The sequence below is a fragment of the Micromonas commoda genome, chromosome 5 (genome assembly GCF_000090985.2).
Source record: "Micromonas commoda chromosome 5, complete sequence".
NCBI classification, from domain to species: Eukaryota; Viridiplantae; Chlorophyta; class Mamiellophyceae; order Mamiellales; family Mamiellaceae; genus Micromonas; species Micromonas commoda.
This window is the reverse complement of record NC_013042.1, coordinates 72,593-92,207: the sequence shown is the minus strand read 5'-3', so window position 1 is coordinate 92,207 and position 19,615 is coordinate 72,593. Positions and strand designations below refer to the sequence as shown.

The 19,615-nt window shown below is 65.7% G+C and overlaps 11 protein-coding genes across 11 annotated transcripts; 5 read left to right on the top strand and 6 right to left on the bottom strand.

Annotated features, from left to right (window-relative positions):
• Window positions 1–24: 24 nt before the first annotated feature.
• MICPUN_58315 (Drug/Metabolite transporter superfamily) lies at window positions 25–1,215 on the bottom strand (the record flags this gene model as incomplete). Its single annotated transcript, XM_002501954.1, has 1 exon — window positions 25–1,215. One exon carries the CDS (start codon window positions 1,213–1,215, stop codon window positions 25–27), a length of 1,191 nt encoding a protein of 396 aa, XP_002502000.1.
• Window positions 1,216–3,502: 2,287 nt separating this feature from the next.
• MICPUN_58313 (predicted protein) lies at window positions 3,503–4,511 on the bottom strand (the record flags this gene model as incomplete). Its single annotated transcript, XM_002501953.1, has 2 exons — window positions 3,503–3,530; window positions 3,565–4,511. 2 exons carry the CDS (start codon window positions 4,509–4,511, stop codon window positions 3,503–3,505), a joined length of 975 nt encoding a protein of 324 aa, XP_002501999.1.
• Window positions 4,512–4,754: 243 nt separating this feature from the next.
• On the top strand, window positions 4,755–5,288 carry MICPUN_97336 (predicted protein; the record flags this gene model as incomplete). The annotated part of the gene is made up of 1 exon (XM_002502324.1): window positions 4,755–5,288. One exon carries the CDS (start codon window positions 4,755–4,757, stop codon window positions 5,286–5,288), a length of 534 nt encoding a protein of 177 aa, XP_002502370.1.
• Window positions 5,289–5,401: 113 nt separating this feature from the next.
• Window positions 5,402–7,303, top strand: MICPUN_58311 (predicted protein; the record flags this gene model as incomplete). Its single annotated transcript, XM_002502323.1, has 1 exon — window positions 5,402–7,303. One exon carries the CDS (start codon window positions 5,402–5,404, stop codon window positions 7,301–7,303), a length of 1,902 nt encoding a protein of 633 aa, XP_002502369.1.
• Window positions 7,304–7,407: 104 nt separating this feature from the next.
• Window positions 7,408–7,869, bottom strand: MICPUN_58310 (predicted protein; the record flags this gene model as incomplete). Its single annotated transcript, XM_002501952.1, has 1 exon — window positions 7,408–7,869. The coding sequence occupies one exon, from the start codon at window positions 7,867–7,869 to the stop codon at window positions 7,408–7,410; it is 462 nt and encodes a 153-aa protein (XP_002501998.1).
• A 450-nt stretch (window positions 7,870–8,319) lies between these two features.
• MICPUN_97334 (predicted protein) lies at window positions 8,320–9,324 on the top strand (the record flags this gene model as incomplete). The annotated part of the gene is made up of 1 exon (XM_002502322.1): window positions 8,320–9,324. One exon carries the CDS (start codon window positions 8,320–8,322, stop codon window positions 9,322–9,324), a length of 1,005 nt encoding a protein of 334 aa, XP_002502368.1.
• Window positions 9,325–9,583: 259 nt separating this feature from the next.
• MICPUN_100340 (predicted protein) lies at window positions 9,584–10,693 on the top strand (the record flags this gene model as incomplete). Its single annotated transcript, XM_002502321.1, has 1 exon — window positions 9,584–10,693. The coding sequence occupies one exon, from the start codon at window positions 9,584–9,586 to the stop codon at window positions 10,691–10,693; it is 1,110 nt and encodes a 369-aa protein (XP_002502367.1).
• Window positions 10,694–10,778: 85 nt separating this feature from the next.
• On the bottom strand, window positions 10,779–11,900 carry MICPUN_58307 (predicted protein; the record flags this gene model as incomplete). The annotated part of the gene is made up of 1 exon (XM_002501951.1): window positions 10,779–11,900. One exon carries the CDS (start codon window positions 11,898–11,900, stop codon window positions 10,779–10,781), a length of 1,122 nt encoding a protein of 373 aa, XP_002501997.1.
• Window positions 11,901–12,023: 123 nt separating this feature from the next.
• Window positions 12,024–12,944, top strand: MICPUN_58306 (predicted protein; the record flags this gene model as incomplete). Its single annotated transcript, XM_002502320.1, has 2 exons — window positions 12,024–12,081; window positions 12,196–12,944. The coding sequence occupies 2 exons, from the start codon at window positions 12,024–12,026 to the stop codon at window positions 12,894–12,896; spliced, it is 759 nt and encodes a 252-aa protein (XP_002502366.1). The 3' UTR covers window positions 12,897–12,944.
• A 40-nt stretch (window positions 12,945–12,984) lies between these two features.
• Window positions 12,985–14,277, bottom strand: SPO11 (type II DNA topoisomerase VI subunit A 1; the record flags this gene model as incomplete). The annotated part of the gene is made up of 1 exon (XM_002501950.1): window positions 12,985–14,277. One exon carries the CDS (start codon window positions 14,275–14,277, stop codon window positions 12,985–12,987), a length of 1,293 nt encoding a protein of 430 aa, XP_002501996.1.
• Window positions 14,278–14,313: 36 nt separating this feature from the next.
• Window positions 14,314–19,107, bottom strand: MICPUN_105535 (transcription elongation-nucleosome displacement protein; the record flags this gene model as incomplete). The annotated part of the gene is given in 2 exon segments (XM_002501949.1): window positions 14,314–19,085; window positions 19,100–19,107. 2 exon segments carry the CDS (start codon window positions 19,105–19,107, stop codon window positions 14,393–14,395), a joined length of 4,701 nt encoding a protein of 1,566 aa, XP_002501995.1. The 3' UTR covers window positions 14,314–14,392.
• Between the last annotated feature and the right edge of the window lie 508 nt (window positions 19,108–19,615).

The window sequence follows — 19,615 nt, the reverse complement described above, 5'->3', positions numbered from 1 at the left end:
GAGAGGGACGATCCCGAAAGAATATCACAGGTGGTGGAGTTGCCAGCATAACGCGGCGGAGTAGACGACGACGCCCGCGCCGCAGCAGGTGAAACCGACCTTGTACGCATCCGTATAGGTCCAGTCACCCTCGCCGCGTTCACCGGCCGCGTCGTCCCCAGCCCCGCCTTCCGCGTCCGCATCCCCGCCGCCTCTCCCCCCGGCCCGGCCCTCCTCCTCCAGCAGCGGCTTCTTCTCCTCCTCCTCCCGCTCCTTCTCCTTTCTCCTCGCGTAGATGTCGTGGACGTTGTACACGAAAGACGCGGTGCACGCCAGCCCGAACCCCGCCATCGCCCTCGGCGTCTCCGTCCTCGGATCCACGAACAAGTCCGACATGATGATCGTGCACAGATCCTTGAAAGGTGTGCAGATGGCGCTGATGATGGCGCTGGTCATCTTGACGAAGAAGAGGTTGAACAGGACCACGCCCACCGCCAGCGCGCAAACCGTCGCCACGATGGGCAGAAATTCGGGACCGAACCCTCCTTCGTCCTCGGTGAGCTGCATGCGCCGTGCGATGGCGCCGACATCGGTGAACACGCCGTTGACGCAGAAGAGGATGCACTGCTGCGGCGCCGAGAGCAGCATCATCCCGATGCCCGTGAGCTTCAGCGGCTGCAGCAGGTACTGCATCAACAGCAGCCTCACGACGTCCAAGCCCAAAGACGACATGGTGAGGATGAAACCGAACGGCGAGAGCTCCATTTGGCCAGCCTTGATGAGCATGCCGCCCACGGATACCACCGCCGCGGCGCACACGGTGGACCATTTGAACCGCTGCGAGCCCGTCAGGAATCCCGCGATGGTGACGCCCACCGGCAGCAGCTGCCCGGTCATGGCGTAGAAGGCCGGCGACACGTACTGCACAGCCTTGTTCTGCAGGAAAAGCTTGGCGCTGAGCACGATCGTGAACGGCAGAAGCATGGTGAGGTAGTTGCTCCGCGAGATCCTCAGCTTCGCGCGCTCTTCGGGCATGAGCTGCATGGCCACCACGCCGAACCCGGTGCAGACCAGCTGCTGCGCGGCGAGCACCGTGCTCTGGTACGGGTATCCGCTGCGGAACAGGTACGCCATGGTGAGCGCGAGGCTGCTGCTGGTCACAGTGACTAGTAGAGCCATGACGAGCACCGCCGTACCCGTCGGGGCGGCGCCCGCGGTGGTCCCGACGCCCCCCATCTTGCCAGTCGCGTGTGTCACTTTCCCGTGTGCTTTTTGGAGAATCTCTCTTCCGCTGCTTTCCGCGGGGTCGACCCTGACCGCGGTGGGCGTCGCGCGTCACGCCCGGGGCGAACGCACCGGTCGCGAGTTTTCTCTCGGCTCGGCAACCGCGTCTGAACCTCTCGAGCGAGTTCGAGGGTTCTCCGATGCGCGCCGGGTGCGCCGCCTCGGATGGTGAAAAGGGTGTTACCGCTTTCCTTTGGAATATGTCCGAAATATTCACGAATCAGCCTTTTCGTACGTGATGCAGTCACAATCCGGCCTAAATTCCGAGAATTGGCGTCAAGCACGACGACGCGTGAGGCGATCATCTGTGACGCGCGAGCTCCATTTACCTTTGACGCGTGAATCAATCGAGCGGGCGTTTCATTTTCTCGGGGGGAACGTTTTGGCGTCAGGCGTCACGGGGGGCCCCTCGTTGTCGCGTAGCGCGCCTCGCCACCGTCATGTCGAGCTTCGCGGCGCTCACCCCCGCGTTTCTGCTTCACAAGGCCGATGAGGCTCTCTCCGAGGGCGATGCGCGGGCCCTCGGGCGCCTCCTCCACGCGGTCGAAGAGCGCGACGTGAGCGGCGAGCAGACCAGGCCGGCGTTGCTCCTCGCGAAGAATGTGCTCGGGGTGCTGGTGGGCGCGCTGGACGCGCGGCCACCGCCGCCCGCGGTGGACGACGACGGAAGCGGAGACGAGACCGACGGGCGCGAGGCCCGAGCGCGCGGGCGGAGGGTATCGCCCGCGCGTCCCGGTCCCACCGCGCGGGCCACGCGACCGGACCCCGCGGCGCCCAGATCCTTCGACGACGCCGACGAGCTCGTGCCCACCTCGGTGCACTCTTTCGGCGACGAGAACGCGCGACCCGACGACGCGCTGTCGCTGGAGGACCTCCGCCAAAAGTGCGATGACCTCATCAAGCGCAACGTGCGGCTCGAGGGAGACCTCAAGGCGGCGATGAAGGAGCTCGGCGCGGCGCGCATGCGCAAAAAGGCGGAGGGTGTCCCGATGGATCTGCGCTCCACGAAACACCTCGAGGAGGAGCTTCGCAAGGCGAAGGAGTCGCTCGCCGAGGCGCTCGAGGACGGCGCGCGGACCAAGAAGGAACTCGCCGAGGTTCTCGAGTTTGCGAAAACGAGAGAGGCTGAGCGCGTCGAGCAGGTGCGAAGGCTCGCGAGGGAAGGCGCGAACGTCGCCAAGAAGGAGTTGGAGGATGACGTCGCGGATGCGGCCAAAAGGGCTGGCAAGCGGACGGAGGAAGCGAACGATCTCGCCGCGCGCGCCGCCGCCGGGGTCCGCGAGGCCTTGGCGGTGAACGCCATGCTGGAGCGGCGGCTGATCAAGGAGAGGGACGCGCGAATAAAGGGTGAAGCCGCCGCCGCCGCCGCGACCCGAGTCCTCGCGTTTAAGAGAATCGTCCAACACCAGATGCACTACATGGCCAAGGACGGGGCGATGCCCCTGGACCCACCGCTGGATAACCCGGGGCTGCTCGACGAGCTCCACGTCGCGGCGACCATCATACAGAAACGTATACGCGGCGTGCTGGGCAGGAAAGCGGCGAGGAGGCTCTGCGAGGAGATCATCGTCGAGGAGTACGAAGAGTTTACGCGGATGGAACGCGCGGCGACTTCGGTGCAGGCGACGTTCAGGGGGCACGTGGTTCGTAAGGACGTCGCAAAGGCGCGAGGGGAGCGGTACAGCGCGGCGGTTAAGCTGCAGACCAAGTACCGCGGGCACAAGGCGCGGAAGGAGTTTCGAGAGATGCGCCGCGAGACCGTGGAAGCTGCGACGACGGTGCAATCGCGGTTTCGCGGTTTTCAGGCGAGGAAAGGGCACGAGCGGCGGGTCGAGGCGCGAAAGGGGGAGATCGCGGCGTTCGTGGCGGATTGCATCGCGCGGGTCGTCGAGGCGGCGGCGATGGAAGAACACGAAGCGACCGTCTCCGCGCTGGAGAGACCCGGAGAGGAGGGACCCGAAGACGACTTTGCGAGGCGGTCCGCGGAGTTTGATTTCGCGTCGAGGTCATCCGAGTTTGACGCGTGGGCAACCGCAAAGGAAACCGCTTGACAATACACGATAGCCACCCGGTAGCTAAAAGTTAGCACATCTCGCTCAGTCCTCCTTCTTCGCCTCCGCCTCCTTCTCCTCTCGTTCCCGCTCGGCCCGTTCCTGCGCCAGTTTCTTCCGGCCCGGATGCGTCGCGCTCATCGGCATGCCGCAGGTTTCGCACGTGGGCGCGTTTTTCCAGTATCCCTTTACGAACGTCTTCTTCGGCCACGGCGCCTTCAGAGTCGCGTAACACATTATGCCCGCGCACGCGTACTGCGACAGGATCGTCACCCACCAGACGAACCTGTAGTGCGATCTAACCCCCGCGGGTGCGGTCCAGATGACGACGTCCGCGCCCAACGCGGGGTCTATAACTCCCGATCCGTCGGCGACGCGCCACCCGTTATGTATGCGGCTGCCCGGCGCCGAGTCGAGCTCCAGCCACTCCCACTCGACTTCCCCACCGAGCGCGCCGAGGACGGCGTCCTCACGCTCGCGTACCGCGCTGCCGCAGCTGAGGATCACCCGCGGCGGGTGAATCGTGGCGTTGACGTACGCGCGGCCGAGCCAGTCGTCGGTGGTCTCCACGGGTTCGGGATACCTGTTGTGGATTGGAACCTTTTCGATTTTGGCGACGGCGACGAGGTCGCCGCTCGATCCCTCCGCTCGTTCGACGCGCACCTCCGTGGTGAGCACGAGCGCGGATGCGTTCACCTGGCCCGCGTGTTTCTCGCCGATCCAGTACCAGTCCTCGAACACGCGCGCGACGAAGCCCGGTCGAAAGGTCATTACCCGATCCAGCTCGTACCGATCGGCAAACACGATCGTCGGGAGGTGCCACACGAACCCGACGTGGCACTGGGTTTCGGGGATGGACTTCCCCGCCCATCGAACCTCCGCCTCCGCGCTGATCTTCCTGTGCTGACCCCTGCCGGTGAGGGTCTGGTTGAGCCGCGCGACGCGGAGTCCGTCGCCGTGCCTCTGATTCAGCGGGGGCCTGGCGAACAGCGAATCCTCCGTGACGCCGTAGTACTTTGCGCAGAATTCCTCGGGCCTGCCCACCGGCCGGGGCTTGCGCTTGATCGGGAACTTGTACGTCGTCTGGCCGAGCGTGAACTCCCATTCGATCTCCCACGTCTCATTGTTCCACCTCCACGCGTCCGCGGGGCACGCGAGGAGCGCCAGGAGCGCCAGAGCCAGGAGGGCGCGCGCCATCATCGAGTGATACCTTTTTCCCGAACCGCCGAAAACCTGAACAATTTTTTGACAATGTTTGGCAACCGAAAACCGGCTCCGCCCGCCGACCGAGCGAACCAGTCGATGCAGCGCGCCCTGGACCGCATTTCCCGCGTCGCGTCCCAGCTCGTTCACACCGCGACCATGACGTCCGCATCCACCGTGACGTCCCCGGCGTGGCGCACAGCTGTGCTCACCGCGCTCAAGAAGAACGGCAAGCACATGCCCTACGTCAAGTACTTTCAGATGGCGACGGTGAAGCCCGACGGGCGCCCCGCGAACCGCACGGTGGTGTACCGAGGGTTCCTGGGCGACACCCCCGACATCACCATGGTCACTGACCTGCGCAGCGGCAAGGTGCAGGAGATCCGCGCCAATCCCGCGGGTGAGTTCGCGTGGTACATGCCCGAGACGAGGGACCAGTTCCGCATCGCCGGCGACCTCACCGTCGTCGCGCACGACTCGGCGACGATGCAGAAGGAGCGGCAAGAGGCGTGGGCCAAGATGAGCCCCGGGGGGAGGGCGCAGTTCGCGTGGCCGGTGCCGGGGTTCCCCCGGCTGGACGACGAGAATCCGGACGCGTTCGACATCCCCGAGGAGCTCATCTCCGATCCCAACGCCGTGCTCGAGAACTTTTGCCTCGTGGTGATGAGGGTGGACGAGGTGGACCACCTGAGCCTTCGCAAGAACCGGCGGTGGCATCACACGCGCAAGGGCGGGACCGACGAGTGGGAGACGGTGGAGGTGAATCCGTGAGGAGCGTGTCGCGAAAGGTTGTTCGGTGACGGGTCGGAGGGTATCGAGTCGGGTCGAGGACGCCCCACGTCATCCCCGGGTGCCCACGTAGCTAGCGCGGCGTCGTTTCGGGGATGGATAACCGGATAGAGACTAACCTAGAGCCAGTAGACGCGCGTTCTTCAATAGCACGTGCGCACACCCGCATGCTAAGGTTCGCGTCGCGTGTCACCGCCGTCGCCCTAAACGCATCGGTCCTCACCACCCGCGCCGCTCACGGAGCGCCAGTCACCGCGCGCGTCCTCGTCCTTCCGTCGACGACCGCCACCTTCAATCGGGATTTCACTTTTTCTTCGACCGCCATGATGCCCCCATCCGCTCCCCGCGCGTCCGTCTCGGTGCCTTTCGCGCGCGCCATCGGACCCCGCGCGCGTCCCTCTATCCGCCACCGCACGCCGGTTCGCTCCTCCACGCGAACCTTCGCCGCGTCCGGCGGAGACTACGTCCCGGGCCAGCTTCAGCCTTTCGGCGATCTCTCCGTCGTCGGCGCCGAGGCAATCCCCGACGGATGCCAGATGCTGGTGCTCTCCGTGTGCGAGGCCGACGCCGAGAAGCTCTCCGCGGACGATAAGGTCCTCGAGGGGTACGCGCCGGGCCTCGCCGCGGTCGTCAAGGACATGTGCGACGAGCAGGAGTTCAAGGGCGCCGCGGGCTCCTCCGTCTTCACCCGCGTCGCCGGCTTGCCGTTCAAGCACGTCGGCCTCGTGGGCCTCGGCAAGGCCGACGCCATCGCGGGAGACGCGTGGATGTCCCTGGGCAAGGAAGCGACCGCCGCGGCGGCCAAGTCCAAGTGCACCTCGGTCGCCGTCGGCAAGTACTGGATGGGCGACGAGGAAGCCGCCTTTAGGGGCAAGGCGGAGGGCATCGCCGCGGGCGCCTTTCTCGGTTCCTTCGAGGATTCGCGGTTCAAGTCCGACGCCAAGCCCGGGCCACTCAAGACCGTGCACGTGCTCACCCAGCCCGGCGTCGACGTCGCCAGCGAGATCGCCGCCGGTAAGGCCAAGGCGTCCGGCGTCGCGCTCACGAAGCAGCTCGTCGCGGCGCCGCCGAACGTCGTCACGCCCTCGGCGCTCGCGAGGATCGCGAACGAAATCGCCGCTCAGTTTCCGGACACCTGCTCGGTGAAGATCCTCGAGAAGGAGGAGTGCGAGGCGATGGGCATGGGAAGCTACCTCGGCGTCGCCGAGGCGTCCGACGAGCCCCCCAAGTTCATCCACCTGACCTACAAGGGCGAGGGCGCCAAAAAGACCGTCGCCGTCGTCGGCAAGGGACTCACGTTCGACTCGGGCGGCTACAACATCAAGGCGGGCGCCGGGTCCATGATCGAGATGATGAAATTCGACATGGGCGGCGCGGGCGCCACGCTGGGCGCCGCTCGCATCATCGCGGAGACGGCCCCGGCGGGCGTGGAGGCGCACTTCATCGTCGCGAGCTGCGAGAACATGATCGGCAGCCGCGGCCTCCGACCGGGAGACATCCTCACCGCGTCCAACGGTAAGACCATCGAGGTCAACAACACCGACGCGGAAGGCCGTCTGACCCTCGCAGACGCGCTCGTGTACGCCGAGAAGACCGCGGGCGCCACCTCCATCGTCGATGTCGCCACCCTGACCGGGGCTTGCATCGTGGGCCTCGGCCCCGAGGTTGCCGGCGTGTTCACCCCCGACGACGACCTCGCCGCGGAGCTCGAAGCGTCCGCCAAGGAGGCCGGGGAGCTCTTCTGGCGCATGCCCATGCAGGAGACGTACTGGAAGTCGTGCGGGATGACGAGCGAGTACGCGGACATGAAGAACACGGGCAGCCGCGGCGGCGGCGCCATCACCGCGGCTCTCTTCTTGAAGCGATTCATCGAGAAGGACACGACCAAGTGGGGCCACCTCGACATCGCCGGACCCGTGTGGGACGATAAGAAGGGCGGGGCGACCGGGTTCGCCGCGCAGACGCTCGCCGCGTGGGTCGCCAGCCAGGGCAAGTAAACGGAACGGATTGGAACGGTTTGGAGACGGAACGCGTTTGTAACGGAACGGTTTTCTTTTCTTTTCGTCTGACTGGCGACTCGAGCGAGCTAAGATCTTACGCGTCACACCAGCCCCGCGAGCAGGATTCCCGCGAAGAACACCTTCTCACACGTCGGGTGCGCGGTGGCGGGCAACGCCCTGTGCACCGACGCCCAGAACTTTCGTTCGCACGTCTTCACCGCGTCGCCGCTAACCTCCAACTTCGCATCCGTCCACTCCTTTGGTATCCACGGCTTGACGTACGCTTCGTACGCCTCGGGCCCGAGCCGTTCCGGCAGCACGCCCATTCGCGTCAGGAGCCACATGCTCCCCAGGAACAGCGCGCACGGGGAGAAGAGATGCTTGAGAAAGAGCTTCACGCCGTAGAACCACGAGAAGCCGTACAGGAAGCACGTCATCATGTCCGATCCCCGAGGCTCCGCGCGATTAGCGATCGATCCGTGGGCGCGCGCCGTCCCCGGGACGAGGAACGCGGCGGATAGGCCCGCGCCGCACGCGGCCCATCCCCACTTCGGTATCCTCATCGCACCGTCGTCGCCGTCACCGTCCCTTCGTCCATCGCCGCCCCCGCCCCCGCCCTTCCCGACGCCACCCGAACCGACGCCTCCCCCGAAACCTCCGAGCTGCGTGAGGGGCTGTCGCTCGTCGCGAGCCGATGCCGCGGGTCGCGAGGCCGCGGCGCCGAAACGCGCGCCAGGGGCGATCGCGGCGCGATGTAACACACGCGCTCGCGCGATCGACGCGCCTTGGATCGTCCACATCGCACCGACGCTCATCATCGGCACGGGTGCCCTCCCGAGCAACCGGGGTGCCGTCCAGCGCGGTGAAACTCTGACTGGCCCGCGGTCTCTGTTGTTAGTCGGCGGCGGGGCTTTTCCGCGTGCCATTCACTGACGCGCTTCGCCTTCGCAAACGCACGCGCGATGGGCGGCGGCGGCAAGGCTTACGTAAAGCCCCCCGGGGTTAAGCTCGCGATGGGCTTCGAAGGCTCCGCGAACAAGGTGGCGGTCGGTGTCGTGTCGCACACCGGCGACATCCTCAGCAACCCCCGCAAAACCTACATCACCCCCCCCGGCACCGGCTTCCTGCCGCGCGAGACCGCCGAGCACCATCGCCAGGTCATCCTCGACATCGTCCAGCAGGCCCTGGACGAGGCCGGCATCGCTCCCTCGGATCTGGACTGTCTCTGTTACACTAAAGGCCCGGGAATGGGCGCGCCCCTCGTCTCCGTCGCGGTCGTCGTCCGGATGCTCTCGCAGATTTGGAAGAAGCCAATCGTCCCGGTGAACCACTGCGTCGGGCACATAGAGATGGGACGCGTGGTTTGCGGCGCCATGGACCCCGTCGTCCTCTACGTATCCGGCGGTAACACCCAGGTCATCGCCTACAACGAGCGGCGGTACAGGATCTTCGGAGAGACGATCGACATCGCGGTGGGCAACTGCCTGGACAGGTTCGCGCGAGAGATCGGCCTCAGCAACGACCCGTCGCCGGGATACAACATCGAGCAGCTCGCGAAGAAAGGGACCAAGTACATCGACATGCCGTACACGGTCAAGGGCATGGACATATCACTGTCGGGCATCGAAACCTTCGCCAAGAGCGAGGCGAGGACGAAGATCGACGCGGGCGAGTGCACAGCCGCGGACCTGTGCTACTCGCTCCAGGAGACCATCTTCGCGATGCTCGTGGAGATCACCGAGCGAACCATGGCGCACTGCAACGCCAACGACGTCCTGATCGTTGGCGGCGTGGGGTGCAACGTCCGTTTGCAGGAGATGATGCGCGTGATGGTGGGAGAGCGCGGGGGTAAGCTCTACGCGACTGACGACAGGTACTGCATCGACAACGGCGCCATGATCGCCTACGCGGGCATACTGGCGTTCATGGAGGGACAGACGGCGACGATGGCGGAGACGATCTGCACGCAGAGGTACAGGACCGACGACGTGCTCGTGACGTGGAGGAAGGACAAGTGAGACGCGAGGAGGCGCACCTTTCTTTTTCTGTATTTTACGAATGAAGTGTATGATCAACCAGTCGGATGACACCTCGCTTAACCCCAAACAAGCATCGCCGTTCCGTACGGGTTTTGCGGGTCCCACGACGGATATTTTCGGACCGCAAGAATAATCTCTTTCGAATCCGAGGTGGCAACGTCTTGGCTCTCGCGAAGCACGGATCTCCCACAGTACGGGGCTACCAGGCGCCCACTGAAAGACGGTAGACGCGGGCGAGATGCACTCGACCGTCGTCAGAGCGATCTCCGTGAGGCCGGCGGCTCGCATCGCGGCCGCGCGCGCGCCAAAGCCCAGCGCGCGCCCCCCTGCTGGACCTCACTTTTCGCGCGGGGCGAGGAACACCAATGACGTGTTTCTCCAGAAGGGGACCCACCGCTCGCGGCTGGTCGCGTCGCGAGCCGAGAAGCGGAGCGACGGCGCGGGTGAGGCGGACGCGGAAAAGCCAAAGAAGGCATCCGAGGACGTCGCCAAGGACGAAGACGACGAGATGAAGGCGGAGGCTGGCGCCGGGGATGCGGAGAGGCCCGACGACGTGGTCGGGGACGTGGAGAAGGCGCCCGCGCTCGACGACGACGTCGCCCCCGCGCTCGAGGGCGACTGGCGCGACTTCCGCGCCATGCTCATCTCCCAGGAGAAGGGGAAGGACGAGCTCGTGGACGACGACGAGATCGCCGCCGCGTCCGGGCCGAACCTCGAGCTCCTCCGGAAACAGAATCCCAAGCTCGCAAAGGACAAGCCTTGGGCGCACCGAATCGGCGCGCCGGAGAAGGGATGCCTCCTCCTCGCCGCCGCCGACGAGTTCACCTTGGGCCAGCAGTACTTCCACCAGGCGGTCATCCTGCTCTTGGAGCACCACGACAAGGGATCCATGGGCGTCATCCTGAACAGACCCACCCAGTACAACATGGGCTACGTCTCCGGTCAGTCGGACGGGCCCTTTGCGGAAAACGCCCTCTACTTTGGCGGAGACGTCGGCGACGGCACCGTCTCCTTCCTACACGGCAGCGATAAGGTTCAGGGTAGCGCGGAGGTGCTGCCCGGGGTGTACCTCGGCGGGTACGACAGCGCGTGCGAGCTGGTGAAGAAGGAGGAGGTTGACGCCAACGAGTTTAAGTTTTTCGCCAGGTACTGCGGGTGGGCGCCCGGTCAGCTCAAGCGCGAGTGCGAGCGGGGGGTGTGGTACCCCGTGGCGTGCTCCAAGCAGCTGGCGCTGAAGCAGGTGATTCAGCTGCCCAAGCCGCTGTGGAGGGAGATATTGGAGCTGTGCGGCGGCGAGCTCAAATCCGCCGCGGCGAGAGCCTACGGAGAGGAGGACGACGCGAAATGACTTCGGTGGACACAAACGTTAAAACTCTCATAGCCGACGCGACTTGATCGAGCCTTGCAACGACGACAAGAACAACACGACGTCCTCACCACCACGCCGGGTCCGTCTGCGCGATCACCGCCGCACCCACCGCCGCGCACGCGACGTACGCCAAAAACGCCGTGGATGAACACGCGACGCCGACGCACACGAGACCCTGAAGGACAAAGAAGCATCGGAGCGCCGTCTGCGTTTTGAGAGGCACGGCCGTGCCGCTCGTCGACCACTCCCTCACCCCCTCGAACTGACCCGCGGACGCGCACGCCTCCAGCATGTTGGCCTTTTTCCTCCACCGCTTCCACACCCACGCCTCCACCTCGTCCTCGTCCTCGCCCGCCGGGACGTCCTTATGGGAGAAGACGTCGAAGTGCACGTGACACGTCGCCACCGGGAGCTGGCCCTTGGCGAGCTGTCCGAAGCAACGGGTGCCCAACGCCGCGCCCTTCAGGGGCTTCCCATCGGCGTCGGTGTACTGGATGGTCATGTCCACGATCTTGCGGTAGTACCCCCCGCCTTTCGCGCTCTCCCGGAGGAGCAGCGCGAGGCCCTTGGTTCGAGGGCGCAGTATCTCCCCGGCCATCGGCTCGAGCCCATCCTTCGCGCACGAAAGGTCGCTTCGCTCCTTGTTGCGGTCGGTGTACCTGGTCCCCTCGGGAAATATCAGCGTCCAGTTGGCGTTCAGCCGGCGTCGGATCTGGGATTGGATCCAGGACGTCAGGTGGGACGCATCGGACGACCACCGCCGGCGCACGTACGCGAACCCGTTGAGCTTGCAACCCCATCCAAATATCGGTATGACTCGAATCTCCGATTTGGCCACCGCCTTGAACACGCCGACGTGAAACATGCTCCCGGTCCGTATCGCGGACGACCACAGGAACATCCAGTCCAGGTTGCACTTGTGGTTGGACATGATCAGCAGGGGCGCGTTGAGGGGCAGCGCGTCGCCCGTCACGCGAACCTTGACGCCGTTGAGTCGCTCGGTGATGAAGAGGCAGGAGGTCCACCAGCACGCGAAGATCCAAGAGGTGCACCGCGCGTATAGGTTGGCGGATACGGGGCGGAGGAGGATGATCGCGGGGACCAGCATGGTGACGGTGCTCGTGGTGGCGGTGAACAGCACGTAGCCGAGGCTGCTCACCACGTTGAACCACTGGTAGGGCGTCATGTCGCCCACCGTCGCTAGTGCTATCGAAAGTGAACTCCTCTCACCACGACTTTCCTCTCGAAACTTCGACTGGCTCACAGCCCAACGCTCACAGCCGGCGCCGCTGGGGTGACGCCCTTCGCTATGGAGCGGCAGGGCGCGCTGTTCACTCGAGTCCGCGAGGAGGCATCGACCAGTGCAGGTGAGCGTCGACCCCGCACACATGGACACATGGGCACGGAGGACTCCGCCCCCGCCTCTCTCGATCGTACCTCCTCTGACAACCGGCACCCTCCCGATCCTTCTCCCTCCGCAGCGGAGAAGCAGACGCGACACCACGAACCCCTGTGGCCGACGGGGCCGAAGTACCACCGTTACCTCATCCAGCTGTGCGTCCGGGTCACCCTCGCGTGCGAGCGCGCGGCGCGGGCCGACGCGGACGGCGCGAGTCCACCCCCGAGATCCCCGTTCGAGGGCGTCGCGGGCGCCGAACTCTTCAAGGAGTTCAACCGCGCGTGCGCGGGCCGACCGCTCGAGGTTCTGCACGAGCGCGGGCTCCTCGAGCTCTTCCCGCACGTCCGCGGGCTCCAGCGCGCGGGCGAGGAACGTCTCCCGATCCCGCCCGTGCTGCGTTCGCCCGGGTGGTCGCACTTTTCAACCGCCGCCGCGAAGATGCAGCGGCTGCTCTCCGCGGCGCGAGCGCTGAGGGAGGCGCTGGCGGATCCGGACGCGCGCGACGGGCACAAGTACGCCGCGCACCAGACCGCTCTGGTGTACAACTGCCTGAACCACGCGGGGGGCGAGGCGTGGGGGCTGCGGGCGCGCGTGGAGGAGAGGTTCGACGAGGTGAAGAAATTTTGCGATGAAACATTCGGGGCGGATGAAACGTTCGGGGCGAGGCTGCCGCCGGACCTCGCCGAGTGGGCGCTGGGGGTTGCGGAGGAGGTGGAGGCGTGCGTGCTGGGGTTACCGCCGAAACTCACGGAGGGTTTGGGACCGGTTCTCAGGAGTTGTTAACGCGGTAGTACTCTAGCTAGTAGGTACAAAGGTAAAAGTTTTACCGAGGCGAAGCTTTGGCCGAGGCGAAGCTTTAGTCGGCAAAGCTTTAGTCCGCGTAATCCCCGCGGAGGATCTTCTCCACCACGTAGTCGGACAGCGACCTGCCCTCCCCGCCGCAGCTCCCGGGGCACAGCGACTCGATCTCAGCCTTGAATCCCGTCGCGCACATCGCGGTCAGCTCCCTCGCCCTCGCCGATTGAAGGCGCTCGGTCGAGGCGTCGGTGGACTCGTCGCCAGCTGTGTCGCCGTCCAACCTCGCCCCGTCTGCTCTTAGCATCGTCCTGGCCTTGGCCCGGTCCAGATCCGTCAGGGGAATCCTCGCGGGGTTCGTCGCGAGGTCCGCGGACCTCACGCCGAGCCACTTGAGCTCGAGCGCGTACCTGCTGGACTCCAACACAGCCGAAGACGTCCTCCCGCCGGCTCTGTAGGTTCCGAGGATCAGCACGCCGCTGGGGTTCCAGTCGACCAACCCGAGGAACGGCACGTGCGGGTGCGTGAGTTGCAGCCGCTTGAGGAACGCTCGGGTCGCGAGGTCCGGGAAACCCTTCGCGGTGACCACGACGCAGGGCAGGCGCGTGTGCACCCGCTCCTCCGCGAAAAGCCGATGGAACACGGAATGTTTCTCGACTACCAACACGTAGCGGAAGTCTCCGCGGAACTCCCACCTGGCGATGGCCGCGATATCGCCGGAGATTTGACGCGACTCGTCCCAGAGGCTGCGCCAGGGCGCGTCCTCGCCCTCGCGGATGGACATCGCTCCGCCCACCTCGCCCCGAGGCGCAGCGACCACCCCCAGGGACCGCCTGCTGACGGCGACGAGCGAGACGGAGTCGAGCAACGCGGAGTTGACCGTCGCCGGATCGGGGAAGAGCGAGCTGGTGTGCGCGCCGGAACTCATCAGGTAGTAGAGTCCGCGCTGCGTCACCTTCTCGTTCCTGCGGAGGTGCGCGTGCGACGACGCTAACATTGTCCAGATCCTGGCGTAGCGCTCCGCCCTGCGCTTGTTTGGGTCACGAAGGGAGAGGGTCGTCGTGGCCGAAAGGGGAACGCGGTGCGCAGCCAGGGGTCCGTCGCTCGAGACGAGCACCGCGCCGTCGCGTCGCACGTTGGCGACGGTGAAGGATATCGCGGCGGCAGGGACGGGGGTCGCGGGGGGGTCGCTGCGGAGGGTGGCGAGGACCAAGTCGGCTGCGAGTTTTTCCAGCTTCGTGAGCACCTCCTCGGGCGTGGCGAGCTCGTCGCACCCGTCGATGAAGGCCTCGGGTTCATCCGTCGGCTCGGGATCTTCATCGCCCCACGCGTTGACGCCGAGCAGAGGTCCGTCGGTGGCGGCGAGCATGGCGATACGGCGTGTGACACGGTGCGGGTCGTGGCTCGTGGTGAAAAAATTGTTTTAGTTCATTTATTTTTGTCTTCTATTTTTATGGATCGCCGCCGTAATATGTTGAACTCTCTCAGTACCCACCCTGCCACTGCTGCTGCTGCGGAGGGTATCCGCCCTGCTGCGGAGGGTAGTTCTGGTACGCAGCCTGAGGGTAGCCTCCCTGCGGCATCGGCGGCATTCCCTGAGGAGGATAGCCGCCGTACGCCTGCTGCGGCTGCTGCCACTGCTGCTGTTGCTGCCACTGCTGCTGGTGGTGGTGTTGATACTGCTGCGGCGGAGGCTGCTGCGGCATCGGCGGCGGCTGCTGCTGCTGCTGCTGCCTCACCTGGTCCCTGTCGGGCACCGGCCTCTGCTTGAAAAAGTTGAGGAGACGGTCCACGTCGCCAAACTCGCGCTGCCGGAACCTAAAGCCGCCGGGCTTGACGGAGAGGTACTCGTGCCTGACGTTGCCACTGCGGCTGAGGATCGCGGAGAGGCAGAAGAAACCGCTGTGCTCGTGCGACACCGATAGCGCGTACGGGCGGGTGTCGGGGTACCTCGCCAGCTCAGCCTTGAGGCGCTGGTCAACCTCCCTTCGGGTGCCCCGCAAAAACTTGCGATGCTTGATCAGCTTCTTGAGGGAACTGACAAGCGGCTCAACAAATCGGGCGTACACCTCGTCCAGATCGTCGTAATCGGTCCCCTCAAGGGTGAGCGGTGTGCCCAACGCCAGGTTGGCGGTGTGTCCCACGCCGGGCTTCTTGCCCTCCTTGATGTCGAAGTGCTGCACCATGCTGTCGAAAATCTTCATCGTGATGGACAGGTTGGTGACCCCCTTGGAAGACGGGCGCAGGACGATGTCGCCGATGTCCTTGTTATCGAGATACGCCTGCGCCTGCTGCGCGCTGATGTTCTGGAACAGCGGGTGATCGATGTTGCGCGAGATGAACGCCTGCCTGGACGCGGCATCCTTCCGTTTCTTGGGTTTGGTGGGCTTGGCCACCTCGCCGTCGAGCGGCTCGCACGAGTAATACAGCTTGTTGCCCCACGTCTGGAACTCGATCCTCTTCGACTCCTCCGCGGATAGCGCGCTACCCTTGCACTTGAGGTACACCGTGTTCTCCTCGTAGTTGGCGTTGATGATCCGAGCCGCGATGACCTGGCCCACCGCAACCTTGTGCTCCAGCCGGTCCACCGGGCGGTCCGAGAGGTCAGACTTTGCGATGTGGCCCATGACGCCGCTCTCGAGCTGCACCACGACGTGACCCTCGGTGCCCTCCTCGCGCCGGGGCGGCACCAGCCTCTTGACCGTGCAGTGCACAATCTTACCCGGGGATAGCGACTCGCGCGTCTCGCCCGTGAGCAGCGAGAACTCCTCCCAGGTGCTGAGCGGCTGCCACGACATACGAATCTCGCCAAAGGGATCGCGAAGCTCCATCCGCAACTCCCTCAGCGCCGAAAGCAGCCACCCCGAACCCTGGCCGTTGAGGTACTCCGCGTACGCCCTCAGGTCGAGCACCGCGAGTTTATCCCAGTTATCCGGGTCCATGGCGCGCTCCAGCGTCTTCCTCTTCACGGACGCGGACGCGCTCTTGAGATTCTCAAAGTCGTAATCAAACGCGTTGGCGATGATCTCGAGGGTGTGATCGTATCGCTCGGGGTGGATCCGCGTGCGGTCGAGGACGTCGTCGTCGATGACGCGGAGGGTCGTCGCGGCGTTTTTATAAACGCACGGACCCAACGCGCCGAGCTCGGAGACGAGCTGGTCGCGGGACTCGAGCGCGCCGCCGCTGGATCCTCGCACGGCGGCGACGAGCGACCCCGCCTTTCTCGGTCCCAAACCGGCGACGTAGTGGAGCTGGTACTGCTGCCAGGGGTGGGCCACGGCGGCGTTGACGTCCACGCCGCACTGGTTGATGACGTCGATCAAGCCGCGCTCGAAGATGCCCATCTTCTCCTCCGGGGTGAGGGCGTCCTGGAGCGGGCCCAGGTTCAGGGCCCTGGCCTCGCCACCCGCGGCGAGCGCGGCGACAACCGCGGCGCTGTTACGAATGTACCGACCAAGGGCGACCGCGTGGCGAATCTCGGTCGAGTGCTCGATGAATTCGGTGCGCATGGCGGCGCAGCTCGCGGCGAGCGCCGGGACGGTATCGTCGATGAAGTGCAGCTGAATGGTGTTAACCTCTTCCGGGATGGCTCGCGCGTGATCCTCAAGAATCTTGCCAATGACCAGCGCGATGTTCTCCTTGAGGTTGCGGCACGCGTGGAGCTGACCGGGCGCGGTGGCCACGACGCAGACGTGCGGGCGGTGCTCGATCATGAACTGGATCAGCCTGTCCATGTCCGCCTGCCTCCTGGCGGTAGCCGCGCCAAACTTACCGCCGACGGCAATGTTGGGGCACTGCAAAAAGTCCACCAGCTCGCCGTCGGCGTCGAGCATGGCGAACGTCGTGGGGGGATCGCCGGGTCCCCACACCGCGGCCAACACCCTCACCTCCACCTCGTCGTCCGCGCCGAACTGGTCGTGGTCTCGAACGTCCGGCTTCCACGGCGCGAGCGCCACGCGACGCCACAGCGACTCACCGCAGAGCCTGCGAATCTCAGACGCGGCGTCGCGCTCGAGAGCCACGGCAGCCTCGCGGGTCAGCGCGGGGAGCAGCGCCGCCTTGGCGCCGGCGAGCGCGTCGCGCCTCAGCTTGTTCCAGGCGTCGGCCATCTCCGAGACCTCCTCGATGACGTACGCCGACTCCATCTCGTTGGTGAGCTCCTGGATGACCACGTCGGGGAGCGCGATGCGGAGCTTGATCAGTCCGTCGCGGTGCGCCTTGAGCACCGCGCCGAACTCGGCTCCACCGAACTCGCACGCGGGTTTACCCTGCAGGCGCTTGATCTCGGCGAGCGGGTGGAACGGGTCCATCGCCTCGGTTCCCGCCGGCGTGGGTTGGGTCCACACGCAAGCCTTGCGGCGGATGGCCCGTCGGAGCCACGCCCTGACCGCGGGCTCGGCGGCGATCTCCGCGGCGGCGACGTGTACGAGGGAGCGGATGACGGATGATACGTCCGCGTATCCCGTCTCGTCGCCCACGTAAACCTCGGCGACAGCCTCGGGGCTCATGTCGGGAACCGCCTGCGACACCTTGGTGCGGCGGTACGACCCGAGCGACGCGCCCAGGTCCCTGGGGTCGGCTCCGTAGGTGGGGAGGAGGTCGCGGATGCCCTTCTTGCAGTGGTGAGCGTACTGCGAGCGGTTGAGGGGTCGGAGCTGGCGGGTGAGGCCCAGGGACCCGTCGGCCTTGCCGCTCTGCTCAACCTCGGTGAGCTGCTCGTGGAAGCGAAGCGTGAGGCAAGCCTCGACGTCGCTGAGAACCTCCTCGGTGGGCGCATCCTCGCACTCGTTGGCCAAGCTGGAGAGAAGGGAGAGATCTTGCTCGGGCGCTGCGTCGCGCTCGAGGATCTCCGCCGCCGCGTCGATCTTCTTCATCATCTCCTTGCGACGCTGCGCGAGACGAGAGAATCGCCTGTCCCACTCCATAATCTCGTGGATGACGTCGCGCCTGTGCACCCTGCGCTCGAGAACCGCGCCGTTGGCGTCGCGCGGCGGCGGCCTGGAGTCGTCGCGGCGGCCCCGCATCAGGGGTTCGACCACGTCCCGCATGTTCTGCGCGACGTAAGCAACCTCGAGGCCGTCCTCGTGAACCGCCTTCAGGAGCGCCGCAATCGCCGCGGTGACAGCCTCGACTTCACCCTTGGGGAGCTGGTTCTGCGTCCGGACGAGGTGTTCGCGAGCCCTGTGCTGCTCGAGGTCCACGTCGTCGGCCCAGCCGGTGAGAAGGAGGTCGCCGCCGTAGGTTGGCATGTCTCGAACCGAGTCCAAGCCCATGAGCCGGTCGAGGATCCACTTAGCCTCCGCCTGCGGATCCTCGGGCTTTCCCCCGTATCGCGGGTTCAGCTGCATGCGCTCGGGCCAGTCGGTGGCGCGAATTTCGTCGTCCTCCGCGGTGAGCATCTGCTCCTTGACGATGGACGGCTCGAATCGAGACTGCCAGCCGCCGGAGACGCCGCCGCGGCTCTTCTTCTTCTTGGCCTTCTTCGCCTTCTTCGCCTTGGGTTTGGGTTTTGGCTCGGCGTCGAGCGCCTCGTCGCCCTCCCCAGCGAGCGCATCGGCGTCCGTCTCCTCGTCATCCTCGTCATTCTCGTCATCCTCGTCATCGTCCTCGTATTCGTCCTCCTCCTCGGCGCCGCCTCGATGCCTCATGGCGAAGAGCTCGTTCAACTCGCCGAGATCTCCGAAGATGTCCACCGCGTCCTGCAGCTGCTCAGACCTGACGCCGGTGATGTGGGACTTGATCTTGCGACGCTTGGGCTGGCCCTCCTCGCGCTCGATGAAGTCCGCGAACTCGTCCTCGGAGTCATCGTCGGACGCGACGAAGTCCCCCTGGGGCGCCGCGCCCGCTTTGAAGACCTCCTTGTCGTCCTGGAGATCTTTCAGCTCCTCAGCCGCCTCCGCCTTGTCGGGCTCCTCGTCGTCGGACTCGCCGAAGAGGTCCTTCTCGAGGTCATCGGCGGTCTTTGGCTTAGCTTTCTCGGCATCCGACGCCTTCTGCAGCCGCTTCTTCTTGAGCTTGCGCTTGAAGCCGGTGACCTGGTTGTCCTCCAGGAGATCGTAATCTTCCTCGTCGAGCTCGAACGCCTCCTCGCGCCTCTTTCGCTTCTTGGCCGCCTCGTCGTCGGAGTCGTCGTCGTCGTCGTCGTCGTCTTCCTCGATGACCGCGGTCCGAGTGCGCCTGCGCCTCACCACCGGGCCATCGTCGTCGGAGTCCGAGTCGCCGAGGCCGAGGTCCGCGGGGGAGACACCGGCGGCGGCCTCCTCGGCGGGAGGCTCGGCGACCGGCGACCCCGGCGCCTCGGGCGCGGGCTTGGGCTCGGGCTCGGGGGACTCGGACGGCGGCGGGGTGCCATCGACGGGGTTGGGCTCCACCTCGGGAACCGCATCCGCCTCAGCCTCGGGCTCGGGCTCGGGCTTCGCCGCGGGCTCCTCGCGCTCGTCGCCCGACATGGTCAGATCGCGTAGGGCGTAGGGCAATAATTCGCCCTAAACCTCACGGATCGGCGCCACGAGACTGCGACCGGGGAGGGTGCGACCGATTCGAGGATCGCCGATCGACGACGTTCCCCGCCCAAGGACGTTGGTTGGCAAGCCACGAGAAAGTGAGCGTCACCGCACACCGACTCGGGTTGTGATCAATCCGTCCAAGCTCGCGATCTCTTCTTTCCCGCGTGCCCTTCGGTCGCCGTCGACGGCGCCTGTGGCACG